This window comes from Salvelinus fontinalis, chromosome 21 (assembly GCF_029448725.1).
Source record: "Salvelinus fontinalis isolate EN_2023a chromosome 21, ASM2944872v1, whole genome shotgun sequence".
NCBI classification, from domain to species: domain Eukaryota; kingdom Metazoa; phylum Chordata; class Actinopteri; order Salmoniformes; family Salmonidae; genus Salvelinus; species Salvelinus fontinalis.
This window is the reverse complement of record NC_074685.1, coordinates 38,148,092-38,166,782: the sequence shown is the minus strand read 5'-3', so window position 1 is coordinate 38,166,782 and position 18,691 is coordinate 38,148,092. Positions and strand designations below refer to the sequence as shown.

The 18,691-nt window shown below is 48.7% G+C and overlaps 1 protein-coding gene across 2 annotated transcripts in view; it reads right to left on the bottom strand.

The window, feature by feature from the left end:
* The window catches only part of sh2d3ca (SH2 domain containing 3Ca), a 50,748-nt gene extending 32,631 nt beyond the window's left edge, over positions 1–18,117 (bottom strand). The window contains exon 1 of one of the 2 annotated variants that reach the window (XM_055875113.1): positions 17,576–18,117. In XM_055875113.1, coding sequence (XP_055731088.1) covers positions 17,576–17,650 — 75 coding nt within the window. In that variant the 5' untranslated portion in view covers positions 17,651–18,117. Of the gene's footprint in view, positions 1–17,569 lie in introns of both variants that reach the window. The other variant, XM_055875112.1, reaches the window with a different exon arrangement.
* Between the last annotated feature and the right edge of the window lie 574 nt (positions 18,118–18,691).

Here is an 18,691-nt window from a genome sequence, read left to right as displayed (position 1 = left end):
TCTATGACCTAACTTCCTCCATTCCTACGCACAGGAACACAGCACAGCATAACTCAAGCACCACAGTCCCGCCAACAACCATAGTTACACAATCAGAATGCAAGACTTTACAGTATTACACATTTCAACAGTACTGTTTTAAAGTTATGTTGAGACCACCGTGACGACAAAGACAGTTACATTTGAGTCCAGATCTAATGAGGAAATGTGCGGCCAGGAGGACAGAGAGAGGGACAGAGTGAGAGAGGAACTGAAAGAGAGAGACAGGGAGGACAGAGAGAGGGACAGAGTGAGAGAGGAACTGAAAGAGAGAGACAGGGAGTGGGAGGTGAGAGAGAGAGCATAGCCTTGCTATTGAGAAAGGCCGCCGTAGGCAGACATGGCTCTCAAGAGAAGACAGGCTATGTGCACACTGCCCACAAAATGAGGTGGAAACCGAGCTGCACTTCCTAACCTCCTGCCCAATGTATGACCATATTAGAGACACATATTTCCCTCAGATCACACAGATCCACAAAGAATTCGAAAACAAATCCAATTTTGATAAACTCCCATATCTACTGGGTGAAATTCCACAGTGTGCCATCACAGCAGCAAGATTTGTGACCTGTTGCCACAAGAAAAGGGCAACCAGTGAAAAACAAACACCATTGTAAATACAACCCATATTTATGCTTACTTATTTTAACTTGTGTGCTTTAACCATTTGTACATTGTTACAACACTGTATATATTTAATATGACACTCGTAATGTCTTTATTGTTTTGAAACTTCTGTATGTGTAATGTTTACTGTTAATTAGTTTTGTTTGTTTCACTTTTGTGTATTGTCTACCTCATTTGCTTTGGCAATGTTAACACATGTTTCCCATGCCAATAAAGCCCCTTGAATTGAATTGAATTGAATTGAGAGAGAGAAGGGGGAAAGAGAGAGAGACAGTGAGAGACAGGGAGTGGGAGGTGAGAGAGAGAGAGAAGGGGGAAAGAGAGAGAGTGAGAGAGAGAGACAGAGAGAGAGATGGAGAGAGAAGGGGGAAGAGAGAGAGTGAGAGAGAGAGACAGAGAGAGAGAGAGAGAGAGAGGGAGACAGAGAGCGAGAGAGAAAGAAGGGGGAAAGAGAGAGAGTCAGAGACAGAGAGCGAGACAGAGAGAGAGAGAGAGAGAGAGAGAAGGGGAAAAGAGAAAGAGTCAGAGAGAGAGAGAGGGAGCGATGAGAGCGCGAGAGAGAGAACGGGGAAAGAGAGAGAGTCAGAGAGAGACAGAGAGCGAGAGAGAGAGAAGGGGGAAAGAGAGAGACAGAGAGCGAGAGAGAGAGAGAGGGAGAGATGAGAGCGAGAGAGAGAGAGATGAGATAGAGAGAGGGAGAGATGAGAGCGAGAGAGAGAGAGATGAGATAGAGAGAGAGAGATGAGATAGAGAGAGAGAGGGAGAGATGAGAGCGAGAGAGAGAGAGATGAGATAGATAGATAGAGAGAGAGAGAGAGAGAGGGAGAGATGAGATAGAGAGGAGTAAACACACTGACAGCATCTCTATACTACCAGCAGAGGCACAACCACCAAAACAAACAATAACAACACCGTCTCTATGGACACAGGGATGAGATGCTAAATGGAAAGATATGACGTTATCTGACACCCACTGGGAGTCAACACTATCCAAGTGCACTTCTACAGATGTAGGATCTTAATTTGATCACCCTTTTGTTACAGGGAATATTCCTGTAGTGTGTTTGAGTTTTAAAAAGGGTTCTAAAGTTTGCCATTTCCACTTTGAAATGTCAGACTTTATTTGCCCAAACGAAAAATGTATCAATCCCCTACAGAAATGTCCATGAATTATATTCCACATAAATATTCACATTTCCTGTTGCTGCAGGATTATTTTCCTACTGTAGAAAATTACAATCCTACATCTGTACTATACAAACAAGATTTGACTACAAGTGAGACTATCATTGAAAGTACTGTATCTCTTCGTGTGTGTGTGTGTGTATGTGTGTGTGTGTGTGTGTGTCCGTCCATCCGTCGATCCATCCATCAGTGAAGCTGTCTATCTGTCTGTATGAGTGAGAGAAAGAGATGAGGGGGCTTCAGAAGGCAGACAATCAATACCATATCGCCCCGGGTCACTGTATGCTTCTGGTCTCCCCCCCGTTCTTTCCTCTTCTCTGAGATAAGTTGATTAAACCCACACTTTCTACTTCACCTCCTCCTCCTGCTCTTCTCTTTTGCCTCTCCTCCTCTAGGGAAGGATGGAGGGATGGAGGGATGGATGGAGGGGGGCAGGAAAATCGCAGCAGTTTCCACTCAGATTAGATTTGACGTCACGTTTCTGAAGTGAAGTGGGCGTGAAGTGTGTGTCTGTGTGAAAGGGATACTGGGCAATAAAAGAGCAGCAGGGTCAAGTGTGGAGTTATTGCTTTTCCTCGTCTCCGTGGTGACCCAGGAGAGACTAGCCCTGCCGCTGCTGAGCTGACGGACCCTCCTGTAATTGGGTTTTACAGTAGACACACACTGTGTGTATGTATGTATGTGTGTGTGTGTGTGTGTGTGTGTGTGTGTGTGTGTGTGTGTGTGTGTAGGTGAGTAGGTGGTGGGCAAATTGGAATAGCAGGGCTCTCTATGATTTGACTGAGACCAGAGAGGGAGACAGACCGACTGACAAACCGAGAGCGACAACGAGAAAGAGGGGCAGAAAGAGAGAACGAGTCAGAGGGACCAGGATGTGTGTGTGAGAGAGGACCAGGTTTTTTTTTCTCTTCCGACTCCCAAAGAGGGAGTTTGGGTTCCGACACCCATCCATCCTCTGGCTGAGCCCCATGTTATGTGGCCCAGTTACAGTGCTTCCCTGGTGGGTGGCCACACACTCCTTACTTTCCTGGAAAGCACAAACCCAATACTTTTTGTTAATGCAACATCAGAGAGACACAGACAGACAGACCCAGGCGAGAGACAGCGAGAGAAACAGCGAAGTAGAGAAAAGCCAGGTGACATTCATCGATACAGGGTGGGGAGAGAGAGAGTAATAGAGGAAGTACAATGGAGTGTGAAAGACTATGCCATTCATCTAACCCCCCCCCCCCCGCTACTGCAGCCTTGGTTGCTATGGAAACATATCAATGTGTGTGAATAGGCCAGGTGCCGGGCGACGTACAGTGAGTGCAGCATTCCTGGGTCCAACAGCACGCAGCTGGGAGTCTTGACACACACATACTTATACACACACACACACACACCGTCCTCCTCATGCATATTAGATGTTAAACACAGCAGCTCATTCATCTCAATATGGAGCCAGAAAGCCATTAGCTTTGGCTGTCTTACTGTAACTCTCTGACCACACAGTAATATCTTACTGTACATACCACTACGAATACATCACATTGGAGGTAGAGAACAACAGACGAACAGTGCATACCAACTTCATCATTCTTTTAAGTGCTCATTTTGTCTGTGGACTGGAGGCACAGAGGTGTCAGGTTTATTGAAGAGATGGGATGCTTAGGGACAGGGACAGACCGCTGGGTCTTGGTTCTTTTCCCCCCCCCCCAGCTGATTCTGGAGTAGGACATTAGGGGATGTGGGGGTTGGGCTGGAGATGGGTGTGCGGCGCAGGGCTAGGGACGGATGGAGATGGGGGGGCAGGTGGGAAATACGGGGGTTAGCTGGGGATGGATGGGGGTGCAGGTGGGGGGGGGGGGGGGGGGGGGGGGGGGGGGGGGGGTTGGACTGTGTCCCTGCACTCCCTGATGTCATGAATAATAACACTGGATGATCCATCACCTCGTTTACCCAGACACCTACTACCCTCCCACTTCCTCACTGCTGACCAATCAAATCGCACCAACTAATGACATCCCCCCCACCCCCTCCAGCAGATCACCAAACCAGAGGTGGCATTACCATCAGTCAAACTCACAGACCTTTCGACTGGATCCAAGATACATACAATCTACCAAATGCAATCTACTACCAAAAAAACAAACCCCCTCTCTGGCCCAAATGGTACAATGCAAAGCAAGGAACAAGGGATGCACTGAAACAGACAAGAAGTGCTCTTAGATCTAAACCCATGATAGAATGTAGAGCCTTTCTCTTTCAGCTTCCCCCTGCCCCTACCCCAGCCGTTGCTATGGTAGCAGCCTGAGATTGGGGGACCCCACCTCCTCCCCATCCGCTGGGCCAGAGCAGAGGTCCCTCTCTGTACCCTCTATCCCTCCCTCCCTCTTTCCATCTGCCCCCCTCTAAGGGGTTTAGGGGCCTGGATTACTGCTTAAAACCCTCCCATCCAACCCTGCCTCCCACCGTCTCAGCCTTATCCCATTATTTCACATGCTCCTGATCTTACCTGATCTCCTCTCTCTCCTCCTAGTCCTAACACTATCACTCCCCTTCCACGGACTCGCGGTACTCTGAGAAGCCACGTTGCAGTGTAAGGAATGTTAAAGGACATACAAGGCTTAAGTTAGACAGACTGTAACCCAAAGTAAATCCCATAGCTTTAAGGATAACCACCAAGCTCAACTGATTAATTTCTTCGGTATGTCCTTCACATACAGTAACTGCGTTATGTAGACGGTTAGCTAAGGAATCGCCGAGGAGCAACGTATCCCTCACCCTCTCCCGCCAACCAGATATACATCTAGTTACATTGTATGAATTCCATACTCCAGTCACTCTTCGGTCGACCCCTACTCCTCGTGGGTGTCTTGTCCTGCTGCGCCCCCTCTGTAGGGATCATCTCTGCAGGCTATAGTTTACATCCCCTCTGTAGGCTGATACATCTGTAGGCTGGGGTCTGGAGGTGGGACTGATAACTGGGACCTCCACTGTCAACACTGGCTCCACTACCACTACTGCCGGTATACACAGACACACACAGCTACTGCTTGCGACAGAGTGGCAGAAAAATCCTCATTCCTTTCCTCTGTCATGCCCTGTCTAACCCCCCTTAGGGCTGCTCAGTGCTGGCACACACACACACACACACACACACACACACACACACACACACACACACACACACACACACACACACACACACACACACACACACACACACACACACACACACACTCCCCTCCAGAGCTTGTCACTCAGCATGGTCTCAGTGCCTCTACCCCCACACTGACTGACAGCTGGGCCACAGGATATGACACGCTCCTGGACTCCCACTGTGGAACATCCATCTATTCTCTTTTGCTCTCTCTTCCAAACTATTTCCCTCTCTCCATCCCCCCCCCCTCTCTCTCTTTCTCTGTCTGTCTGTTCGTCTCTTTCTCTCCCCCCCTTTTCTCTATCTCTTCAAAGCATTTCTTCCTCCTACTCTCTGGTTCCTTAATGACAGTTGATTAAGATACTGCACATGATGGGTGTGATTTATGATGATAAGGAAAAGACAATATGATCTGAGTGGGTGAGAATGAGATGGTGTGGCTGAGATGTGTAGTGTGTCTGTGTGTGTCTCCCACCCCACTATCACACACACACACACACACACACACACAAAGTGAGAGAGATACAGAGATGCACTCAGCTCTAATGATTTCTGACTGTAAGTATGTCTCTGAGCTGATTCTCTTCCCCCTGACTCTCAGCCTCTGTTTTTACGGTTAAACACACCTGTAGGGTAGCAGAGTATGTTCAGAAGTAAACACACACACACACACACACACACACACACACACACACACACACACACACACACACACACACACAACCCCCATCCCCCAAAAGAATGCCTCTGGATGGCCACAACATGCTTCCAGGCTGCTTCCCTCCTGCATCTGGAAACATATTGGTATAGAAAATAGGTAATCTTTAACTCACTCTTTGTGTGTGTTTGTGCGTGCATGCGTCCATGCTAGACAGCCTTGTGACCCTACCAAAGGGAACAGGTCCTTTTTTGCGTTTAGATAAACTCATCACAGAGCCAGTCCTGTCAGGGGGAATCAGCCTCTACTCTGCAGCCTCCACCCACCCCACAGTGGGGGTCACTTTGTGTTCCCTCCACTGACCCCCGCTACCATCCTTTCACTGGCCCTGGGGGGGCTGCTGGCTGGGGAAAGGCCAGGATTGGAAGATTGGGGGCTGCTGGATGAGACTGAGGCAAGGCCACAGTGGGGTCAGGGGCTGGAGAAAGAACAGGGAGAGGGCTTGGGGTTTTGGGACTGGGGACTGGAGGCTCCATCAGGGCATGACTACCCAATTAGGAGAGGACAGCTGAGAGGTTTGACAAAACGCAAGGCTAGAGGTCTCACGCAACACATCTACCATCATCAACCAAGCCCTTTCCTCCCTCCCCCCTATCCGTCTCAGGAGACCCAGCAGGACCACACCGTCTACCATCATCAACCAAGCCCTTTCCTCCCTCCCCCCTATCCATCTCAGGAGACCCAGCACGACCACACCGTCTACCATCATCAACCAGCACCTTCCACCAACCCACTGCTTCCTTCCTTCCTTCCTTCCCTAGCCTACTCAGCAGGGCCACACCTGGGAGATACTGCCTTGGTAACCCCTTCCCCTCCATGGTGGCGCCCCCCTCCCTCTCTCCCCCCCTCCCTCCCTCCCATCCCTCCTAGAAGCTGGTGGAGAGGAGACTGAAAGGGTTCATGTGCACTGTCACGCCGGACTGGGCCTTGCCGGGCTGGGCTTTGCCGGGCTGGGCCTTGCCGGGCTGGGGACGATCCTGCAATGTGCACTGGGGTGAACTGAAGGGGAAAACATAGCTGGGTGTGGCCAACGCTTTCCTCTGATCTGCTACCCCATGGTCTGGGTCTCCACTAACCAATAACAGTAGACGACATACATGCACAGTCAACCTTGACTCATAACACTACCGTCCGAGGTACAGCTCTCTCCACGGCACGACACCACTACCTAATAAGACTTCCCCGGCCCTCCATTTACCAACAACATATCTCAACTACCCGACTTCTCTGTAACACTGAGATAACACGGCCCCATCTTCTCTACCCAAAACCTTGCTTTGTCACTGCTCAGCCTCCAGCCCCAGCAACAGCCTCCGGTCCACCTCCTCAGTACAGACAGGCAGTGAGTAATCTGCCAGGAATGGCTAGGACGGAGGGAGGGATAGAGGGAGGGCGAATGAAAGGGCACTTGTCTCACTTACCTGCTTCTGCTCTCTCTATTTCACTGCCTTCTTCATCCTCCTCTCTCTCCCCTCCTCTACTTTCCTTCATCCTCCTCTCTTTCTCCACCTGTCTCGCTATCGCCTCCCTCCCCCATCTATCTTTCCCACCTGCTCCCTGCCTGTCAGCGTGTGTGCTCTGTGTAGCAGCCTGTATCAGAGTGTGTGTGTGTGTGTGTGTGTGTGTGTGTGTGTGAGTGAGTGTGTGTCAGTGTGTGTGTTTGGTCCAGCAGTGAGACTGGTCGGCCCATTACACTGACAAGAACAGGAGCAACACACTGATGACTGGGCTCCGGGGAGAGAAAGGGAGGAGAAAAGGAGAAGGGGAGGAGGACGAGGAGGAAGAGGAAGAGAGCGAACAGGCTTACAGGGATACGGGTGGATAATCTACACACTAGAGAATGAGAAAATTGGCCGGATTAAACCCTGGATGGCTGTCGGCTGAATTTCATTGTTCAGGTCATATGAGGTTCCCAAAAACCCACAAACCTCCTCTGACTGGGATTTATTATTTTTTTCCTATTAAGAAAGATTCCCGCTTCACAAATTGGTATGGATTAATTTTGTTTACAGACATATCGACCGCAGAAATGATATAACACTCTGTTGGGTGATACCATAACCTGCCCGTCTGTGTGAGACGAATATCAAAATAAATGGAGTAGTCAGGAATAGACCGTGCTTTAGCCCCTCTCCTCACACACAGAAAAACACACACACACTGAAAGAATGGCCCATTAATGGCCAGTTTAAAGGCTCTCAAGGGTCAGGGGTCAGGGCCCTGATGGATTGTGGGTCTTGGTGCCTCATCAATACTAACCTGCTACTGCTCCTCTAGCCCAGCGGTGTCAGTGTGTGGGACGTTTTGTGTGTGTGTGTGTGTGTGTGTGTGTGTGTCGGCTGGGAGCCAGAGGCCAAGGCCAGAGGCTATCTGTTACCACGGTGACAAGCGGTAATGTGTTAAGCCGAGGCCATGGGATCTTTTTGTTGTTCTTTATAAATGGAGGCCTTTACACTGTCAGATAAACCACAAGTCCCACGATGCTCCTCTCTCTCCCCACCACCCCAAGGCAGGAGAGGAGGAAGCAGCAGGAGGAAAGAGTCAAGCGGAGCAGAAAGTGTGTGTGTGTGTGTGTGTGTGTGTGTGTGTGTGTGTGTGTGTGTGTGTAATGGAGAAATACAGAGATGCTGCATCCCTTCCATTGATTAATCAATAAACGCCAGGCCTGAATTAATTGTTGCTGCCTAAAAGACACAGCGGGCTGGAATTATGAAGATGTAGAAAGCCAATAAAAGATGGGAGATTTCATCTCCCCCCCCAAAACAGAGACTTATGTCCCTGATGAGGAGTCAGGAACACACGAGGGATCTGACAGACAGAGGCCGAGCAGATGAGACCAGACATTGACTGAACTGACTCCCTTTGATGCTACAGCCAGGCAGACACCAGATCGCTTTCCGTTTTAAACAACTCAACCCCTTTGTCACCACCTTCCATAGCGTTTATGACCACGACAAAGGAGTTGGCTAGCCTGGAATCCAAACTGAACCGTTTCATGGTGAAGCAAAGGGGCTGGCTAGAGACAAATCTGCCTACCACACTATCAGTCCATCATGGGTTCGTACACTTTTTCAGCTTGAAACCCAAATGAGAAATTGACCATCCTGCTGTGACCCAAATCATCCTTTAATGACTCAAATTAAGTTGAAATAGTGTGTATTATAGATGTATTCTCATAACTCGCAACCCATCTCTCACATGCCCAGGGCCAACATTGGGTCCCGACCCATAGTTTAAGAAACCCTGGTCTAACTTGCTGTATCATTCAATTCAGGGAGACATTTTTCTTCTTTTTTTTTTTTTTTATCTCTAGAGACTCCCTGGTGAAATTAAGGATAAATAGATTGCGAAACACAGATTGAAGGATTGTTTCTGTTTCAGACACCGAATGAATGGATTTACTCTGATGGTCAGTAATATATCCTGCCCCCACCCCCATCCCATCATTCAGAGGAAATTGATGAGAGCATCGTAACAGCATCTCATCCCTCTAAATGACTGACCACTCCCAATCCCTATCCCAGCCACTCGCTTCAGGCCTGAGGGGCAAGGATGGACAAGAGAGAGGAGGAAGGAGAGGAGGGAAAAGAGGGAGAGGACGGAAAGGAAGCGAGAACGGAGGGACGGGCCTGTCACATCAATCATCATCCATCACATCAAACCACAACAACGGAGAACAGCAGCACGTCTATTGTTGCTCGTACATTCGTCTCGATGTACCACAACAAAGACAATAGCAGATACAAAGCAATATGACTTAATATAGGGAGCCCCTGACAGCCTAAGCATTATTTGTAGCTTTGGCTGTAAGTGTTGCTATTTGATATAGTTTTAATATCTGATCGTCACACCCTTTCTGCTTTTATTTTCAGTTGTGCCTTTATGCTTTTGGTGTGGCCAAGGGCCTTTGTGGGTCGACGGTGTAACCGCCCACCAGTGCATATAAAAGGCTAACGTTGGAAAAGATCTCCTGTGTGTGTGTGTGTACATGCTGATGAGCGCACAGGAAGAGACAGGCAAGCACATGCACAACACAACACACAGACACACGCCAGTCGAATCGATACCTGGACACACCCTGCGGTGGGACGTTTTGCTTTGTGAGGGCGAAAAGAGGAAAAGCATCAATGCCGCTGACTGGCCGCGCGGTCTGCCCGGAGTCGACAGTCAGACACTGACACCCAAGGCTATACAGTCCTCGGTCTGTCAGTACACAAACAAACACAGGGTGACCTATTGACGGGCTTGACGCTCTGCACACAAACACACAGACCAGGGTCATAGGAGAGACGGGGAGGAGAGGGAGAGAGAACGGAGTGGGTGGGTGGGGGGGGGGCAGAGAGGGAGGAAAGTCGGGTGAAAGGGAGTAGAGAGAGAGAGAGAGACGTCGGCAGGTAGCCTAGTGGTTAGAGCATTGGGCCAGTAACCGAAAGGTTGCTGTATCGAATCCCCGAGCTGACAAGGTAAAAATCTGTTGTTCTGCCCCTGAACAAGGCAGTTAAAACACTGTTCCCCGGTAGGCCGTCATTGTAAATAAGAATTTGTTCTTAATTAACTGACTTGCCTAGTTAAATAAATAATACAAAAATATATAAAAGATGTCATCCCTATATGATACATATAAAATAAACAGATTATAGAAAGGGGAGACCATGCAGAGGCCAAGTCCTCACGTACACACGGCCTCTCCTCCCCATGTCCACTACTCCTCTGCTGATAATGATATGGTAATGAGGCAGCGTTTGATCTGATAGGTGGACTGGTGATGCATATAAATCAGGGGTGTGAATTAGCCAGGCCCTCTGATGGGCCGAGTACACGCACACACACAGCCCTGTCTGGCCGTGATAGAACCATGTCTTGCCCGATAAAGAACATCGAGTGTGGGGGTTCTTGACATCTACTGTTCTTCAGAATTCTAAAAGGTTCTTGAAATGTATGGAAGCCTGCAGATGTGTCCCTTTCACTATGTTAACTAGTGTTGATTTTTCAGTGTACCATTTCTAGCGTTGATTCGAGAGTTAAATTAACACAGTGGTGTAAAAGAATTAATTGGCATTAATTGGCATTAATAACCAGAGTTGAAGCAAAATCACGCCCATCATTATCATATTTCCCAGCATGCTCTATTGCAAGTTGATTTAAGAATTGTTTTGTTTCAATATCTCTATCGTTTCTGCATGTACACTACTCAAATATAAATGACATACATTTTCCTAAACTATTCCAATCTGTTACTTGGACTTATTGCACTAGTTACTGAAATGGTTCAGTTTAGATATTTAAGGTAGTCTCATATCTTAGCCTTCCCAAAATTCCAAACATTTGATATCCCCACTCTGGCTGGATTCCAATAGGAATTACACATCACTTTGCTAGCCAGCATAATGTGGCTTGCAGGCCTGATGTCGCCTGTAAACCAAGAGTTTCAGGCCACTGTATTATGGTAAAACTACGCCTTCAAAAGGAGGCCTTATGAAATATGTATTGTGTCTCAAATAATGACATTTAAATGACAACATATTCACTTCAGATCTCACTTGGTGAAGGCCACAGGACTGAAAATGAAGGAATGCAAGAACCATGTCTGTGTCACTAGCGAACACAGTCATGGAGGGTACTAGTAACTTTAAAATTCACTTGAAAGTCACCAAGGATATGCAATATGAATATGCAAATAAGGCTTGAAAACTCTACAGCAGGGATATCGAATTCTGGTCCTGGAGGGCCGAAACTTGTCTGGTTTTGCATTTTTGGATGGTTCTTCAAAGAACTATCCCATTATAAAGGTGCCTCAGAGACCCTAAAATGGTTCCACTATGGCATCGCTCTCACAAACCTTATTTGGTTCCAACTTGCACCTTTATTTTGAAGAGTGCACACAGAAATACCTCTGAGCCTTATAGCCTGTTTGAAATCTGGGCCCTGCTATCTCCCGTTTGCACTGTCAGTACAATATTCTCTCATTTCTCTCCATCCTTCCCTCTCCCCTTGTCCCAACTGATCATCGTTGGAGCTGCAGCAAGCAGCAAGCCCCAGAGCTGCGATGCTATTGGCTAGAGATGATGTCATTGTTTCCAGGAGGCAAGGTAGCGCTGAGTGCTATTGGCTGGCAGGGAGGAAAGGCTAGACAGTACGGGAGCGCTGAGGTATCACTTTCATTCATACAGAGCAGAGAGAGTGAGCAGAGCTCTGTGTGCCCGCTGCCACACATCTCACACAGACAGACACACGGGCGCACACACTCACTCACACACACACATTACGGTACAGCTCTTGCACAGTGTCTGAGGGTGGGGCAGGGAAAAGCTTTGATGGACAGCTAGTAACCCCTCAGTTACCTCAGACACAGAGGGCCATTTAAATTGACAGACTGAGATAGGAGCATCAGTACTGTACCAATACTAAACACACACACACACACACTCTCTTTCTTCCCCACAGACAGTATAATCATTGATGGGGGTAGGGATAGAGGGATAGGGGAGGTGGGTGTTGTCCTTGTGTGTGTGTACTAGGCTGTCACCATGGTGATGTTCAGATGGAGCCCTTCTTGCTGGCTTGAACTCGCGCTGTTGGAGAGGAGGGAGGAGGGGAGGGCCTTCCAAAAACACAACACACATCCCTTAAGATCAGTAATGCCCTTGCATGTCCGGACTCTCATAGCACACCGAAAGCAGCCTAAAATATGTGTGTGTGTGTGTGTGTGTGTGTGTGTGTGTGTGTGTGTGTGTGTGTGTGTGTGTGTACACTCCCGGGGGGAAACACTAGCCCTGCCTGCACACGATCGACGTGTTATTCCGAGAGACACTCATGGGAAATTAGCCTGTGATACCCTGCTGTGGTGTCACCCTTACCCGCCTTCATTCTTCCCTCTCTCACCCCCCTTCCTCACCTTCCTCTGTCCATTTTCCCATCCAGGGAACTATGTCATAGTTTTCTGCAAGTTGCTGTTGTCTAAGCTCCGCTGAGATGCATACACACTGTATCTAAAGAGAGAGGGACAATCATCCCTCCATCTCTCTGTTGAGACTGCTATGTGGCAGTCTCTTCATCTTTTCAGGAGCATGAGGGGATACCCCCCCACACGATGGTGTTGCCTATGGCACAGCTCATGAAGATGCATGGGGGGGGGGGGGGGGGGGTTTGTGTGTGTGTGTGTGTGTGTACCAGCAGCATCAGCGTCTGCTGTTCAGTCACACTAAATTAGTCCTAAACGTTCAGAGTCAGCTCAACACTTCAGCAGAGCATACTGTTGCCTCTCTGAACGCTGAAAAGCATCTAATCAGGGTAATTCTCTCCGTGTGTGTGTTCCCTCTGAACACGATCTAATCAAGGATAGTCTAATCCTTAGTCTAATCTAAATTGAAACACATTCAAAGCTTTTCAATTGAATTGTTTCATCTTTAGAGAATGTCTAACGAAATGTTATTCATTAATCCCTAACGTATCTTTATGTTAGATTCGATTACTTTAATCGTTTGGGTATCAACATTTTCATCTTTAGTCTCATCTTTTTCAAAATGAAATTGAATCCGTCACAGAAACGGTTGTTTAAATGTTTTCTGACTTCATTTTTGAAAATGGTTCAAACTAGTTTTATTTCGACGTTATCAGTAACAATGTGTGAAAAACATAAATTCTCCATCTCCTATGTCTTCTCTTCCACCATGATCAAACATATTGTCTGCTGCTGTGGAGCTATTCTCTGTCCTAGGCTGCAAATCACCTAGTTGCACTTTAATTGCCTGGGGTCCTTTCATAAAGTAAACTGAAACATTAAGAAATCCACCGGGACTCTGGTACCCAGTAACTCACAAAGACCTTTTTGGGGCCATCGCTGGAAGAGGATTTATTTCTGGTATAAATGTCAGTGAGGGAGATAGATTCCAGAGAACCTACAGCGTAACGGGAGACCTAGGTTACTCGTGCCTTCTGTTCAACCTTTACCTGTCCCACTGATGTCAGAAGACGTCTCCAGGGAGACCTGGAGTCCCGTCGTGCCATAAATAAACAATGCTAGTCTGAGGAGTACTGTGACCATGTTACCTCAAACTCCCCTGGCTGACCCACTAATCCTCACACCCATCTTATTATTACTAGTGCCTTAAACCTTAGCATGGGCCCGCCATCTGTAGTTGACGTACTGCTACAGCCAAAACCTTCTACTGCTAAAGCCGCGTCCAGTGCTAGTTTGAATGCAAGCGGTACTCCGAAGAGGTACAAAAACGGTTAAGAAGCACAGGGCTGAAGCACATCGAGAGCTGTGACCGCTAGGTTACCATAACCTTCCCTACCCTCGGCCCACTTATCCCCAGGCCTCTGCTCTCACCAGAGCGGCTCAGTAAGAGTGGTTCAGTCATATCTGGCCGGGCTGAACTCTGGCCTCCTGCTGGCGACCCCGAAACCTCTGACCCCCGGGGTCAAAGGTCAAGTGGACACACAATAGAAACCCTTCCCTTGACCCCGCCTGCCTAAATCCTCACTCCAGATTCCCTCCCTCTCTAACCCCATCAGAAACACACAGGATCAGAAGTCCACAACAGCAAACGGTCCACCACGTCAACAATGAAATGATGTTTATCAATGTTCAATAATTAGGAATTTAACAAGATATAGACCTACTGGTAGATGAATAGCTTGTGAGGCAGTGTATAGTGAGTTGGAGAGCGGGGGTTGGGGGGTGTACAGAGCAGGTGGGGGTAGAAGTAAGTTCCAGACCAAGTCTGTGATCTCAGCAGTGCTGTGCTGCTCTGCTCGCTAAAAGAGCCACACACACAAAGACTTCTGAGGGGGAACCATGCAGGCACCATGAGGGGTCCTTTAGATCTCTCTGTATGGCACACACATACACGGATGCATGCAACAACCTCCAATCCCTTTATGTAGCACCTGGATCCGAGACACACACACACAGTCTCTCTGGAGTGGAGCAGTTAGTGTGGGTAGCAGTAGTGTGAGTAGTGTGACTGAGGTGAGTCCGTCTGTCAACACATTCACACCTCCACAACTCTACCTGGTACAGTGGTAGATGCCCCTGTTCCAGCTGTATCCAGCACACCCGTTTCATTTAAAAATGTTCACCAGTCAGTGCCTCAGCCCTTCTTATACCGCACACGCGCACGCGCACACGCGCTCTCCCTCTCACATGACTCTGCTGTTCGCTATGTCCTCCAAAATGCCATCTGCAACCACCCTCCCACTGGTTCGTTGTAGTACAGTCCAGGGTGACACCCTCCTCAGCTCCTCTAAACCCCTACTAAATACTCACAGATGGATCGGTCCATTATATCTTTGGATCAGAAGGTTCCCGTGGGATACATTTCAGGTACTATCGAATGGCACTTAAACACGCAAATCCGCATCCTACGTTCTGACACGAAAGCTTGAACAGAGCCAACTATAAGAAACTGAAACGGGAGGTTTTTGAACTGACAAAGGACAGATTGGCTAATTGGGAGAAAGGTGAGAACCAGTGAGTGGGAGCAGCTACAGACCCTAATCCTGACCTGGGGCTATGGATCTGTGGGAGTGTCTCTGCTCTGCTCACTCTTCAGATCCCAGCATCCCTACCATTCCTCAGTCTCTAGTCATGTGTAACCCCTTGTGCTCCACTGTCTACCCTCTTCGCTGTATTCAGCTACAACTCCAAGCAGTTAGCCTGGGTAACAGTCTGTTTATGCACTCTTTTGTGGAATTCTCACGACAAGAGAGTAGATACAGACTGGCCCCCAGGCTACAATGCACTGGCATAGGGGTTTTGGGGAAAAGGCACTCATGGTTAGGACTCCGAGCAACAGAAAGAAAAAGAAAGCTAAGCGTGTCTCATTACTAGTGAAAACATCCCAGTGTAATTAGCTTCCTCTCTCTCGGTAACAGGCTGATTTTCTCTTGAACTTTAGCAGTTAAACAGCCGCTTAGCCCCTCGCTGTCCCGGGGGGAGTGACAGGCGGGCGAGGCGAGGCGGGCGCTGCAAAGAGGATTTGCTGTGAAAAGGATTCGGAGGAGGAGAGGAGCGCCGAGACGAGACACGAGAAGAGTGGAGCAGGGGGGGGATTACACAGAGGGTCGCATATTACAATACTCCGGCATGCCAAATCGGCTGCGGGCGGCGCAGGGTTGATGCTACCTAACGTCGCTAACGCAAAACGTTTCAGTACAAGCTACGGCTTCTGCTACGCGTGTCAGACGGGTGGGGTTGAACATGGTTAACCGACTCTGCGGAGGTTGAAAGAGCCCCCGAGGTAACTGGTGGTACGGGGCCCTGGGATAATCGGTGGCTGTGGTGGCCCCTAGAGCTCCCCTCACGATGGAAGGCAGCGGAGGCTACAGTGTCACTTGAATTCAGGGGACATGTTTGATACCGTTCATTCCTTTGAGCCGGTCCTCCAATTTAAAGTGACACCAGCCTCCACTGGTTGGGAGCCGTGGTGCCAGGCCATGGGCTCTGGGGTTGACAGAGAGGCTGGCAAAGCCACAGAGTGGATCGCAGCTGTGTCACTCTGGAGATAAACTGTGGCTACGCTGCCTGGATGGTTGGAGTTAGCCTGGCTGGCAGACACAGAAAGGGGGGATTAAAATCAAGAGAAAACAAAATGCACGGAGGGTGGAGAGAGGGGCAGATGGGGTTCAAGCGCTGATCTGCGAACAAACAGGGCTGTAACATCACAATGTCCCAGTTAGAGACCGACTGGGACAGCAGTGGTCTTAATTACAGACACAATGGTAGCACTGCCAGCATGCACTCCCATCGACCATACGAACAGTAGTAATCTCTCTGCTGGGAGTTTAAAGCACGATATCAGCTGGAAATTGAAAACAAGCTAATGGTTGAACTGAAGTGTTGGAAGCCTGCTATTTTGTTCCCTGGCCCGGGGCACTGAAATGAACCTCAATCAGATTTGTATTTTTGAGAATGTAGTGGTTGAAATGTTCCAGCATCGCCCTGGAGTCGAGGCTCTTTTCAACGCGAACTGTCACTGACAGACAGTGTCTCAGCATTTCTTCCTGTCCTGGTGCTGGTCTGAGATCAGGTGATGTAAACAGGACACACAGGTCAACAGACGGAGGATGTTACCAGACCATCTATCAGACTCCTAACTACAAATACTCAAATTAGCCCCTTCACTGAACATACTCCCACTTTCTGTACCAAAGTAACACACACGTACACACATCAGGGTCATGTTTTATTTCAAAGCCACCACTCTGCTATAAATCCTGTTACTAAACTCTGAATACTGCCACAGAGACTCTCCAACAGACAAGGAACAGTTGAGAGAGTATACTGACAAAATACAGAACAGTGAGTAGCAACATATTACAGTGAGGTCTCATACTATCACATACTAAAGCTTTCAATAACAATACACTACATTGAGGTTTCGTACTATCAGATCCAAAAGGCATGACTTTCAGTGGTGAGCGAATGTAATTCGCCTCCCTGCTATTCTCTCTCTGTTACAATAGAAGATCTGGCCACAACGTGCCAACAGCACACCCTTAGGTCATCTGTCAGGAATCAGCCATGCTCATGTTTCTCCGGCTTCTAAATTAGACAAGCACAAGTAGATAGTCCTGCCCGTATCGTATCTATGATATCACCAGTTAGCTGCTGGCCAAAACAGGAATGAACACACTCAAACACAACCGTTACACACTCTCATGCACTCTCACGCGCAAAGACGAAACCGCTAACAGAAACGTCCAAAAATTCACAAGCCAATATACAGATTCTGTTCAAACCCAAAACTCTCCAACAAAAACACTTTTTCTTTGAATCACAACCTCTCTCGCTTTCATTTCTCAAACACACACCTACACAAACCTACACAAACCCACACACACACCCTCACCTGCACCTGCATGAAGGAGCCTCTGTAGAAACAGCAGGCGGCTGCCGACAGGGCACTCCATAGGCTACAGCGTTCAGTCATGATTCCTCTCCTCACGGCTCAGCTCACGGCTGTACCCCACCCCGAGGACCCCAGCACCAGCTCTCCTCTCCTCTGTCACTGTCCCAAAGCAGGCAGGCAGCGCTCCTCTCCTCGCTAGCAGCCCCGGCCCCAGCAGCGGCTCATCTCACTCAAAACCGTGTGGCTGCTACGCTACTAACGCTAGCTAACACTACAGTTGCTACTGCTGCTGGTACTGCTGGTCAGGACTCCAGCTCCTCGCACTCTGCTGCTACTGACATCTCTCTCTCTCTCTCTCAGCTACGCACAGGCTCCTTCTCGTACTGCTTCTCTCTCTCTCGCTCACACTCTGGCTGTGCTTCACGAGCCCTCGCAGGGATTACCTCATCCCTTTCTGATGAAAGGAGTGGGTGGGGGAGGGTGGAAAGGAGGGAGGGATAGGGAGGAGGAGGGAGAGATGCTAGCAGGCACTGGCGGAGTGCTGTCGAATTGCTGGCAAGGCAGACCCCACCCACCCCCTCCTTCATGACCACAGAGAGACAATACAGAGAGAGAGAGAGAGAGAGAGAGAGAGAGAGAGAGAGAGAGAGAGAGAGAGAGAGAGAGAGAGAGAGAGAGAGAGTGGAGACTGGGAGAGAGAGAGACCGGGCGGAGAGAGAGCGAGAGAAAGAGAGTTAGAGAGAGGGGGGGTAGGAGAGTGAGTGAAAGGGGGAGAGAGAAGGAGCAAAAGAGAGAGAGGGGGGAGAAGGAGAGAGACACAGAGAGAGAGAGATGGGGGAGAGAAGGAGAAAGCGAGAGAATGAGAGAGAGGGTTAGAGAGAAAGAGAGGGGGGGTAGAGAGAAAGAGAGAGAGAATGAGAGAGACGAGGGGTAGAGTGAAAGAGAGAGAGAGAATGATAGAGAGGTGGGGTAGAGAGAAAGAGAGAGAGAGAATGAGAGAGAGGTGGGGTAGAGAGAAAGAGAGAGAGAGAATGAGAGAGAGGTGGGGTAGAGAGAAAGAGAGAGAATGAGAGAGAGAGAATGAGAGAGAGAGGTGGGGTAGAGAGAAAGAGAGAGAATGAG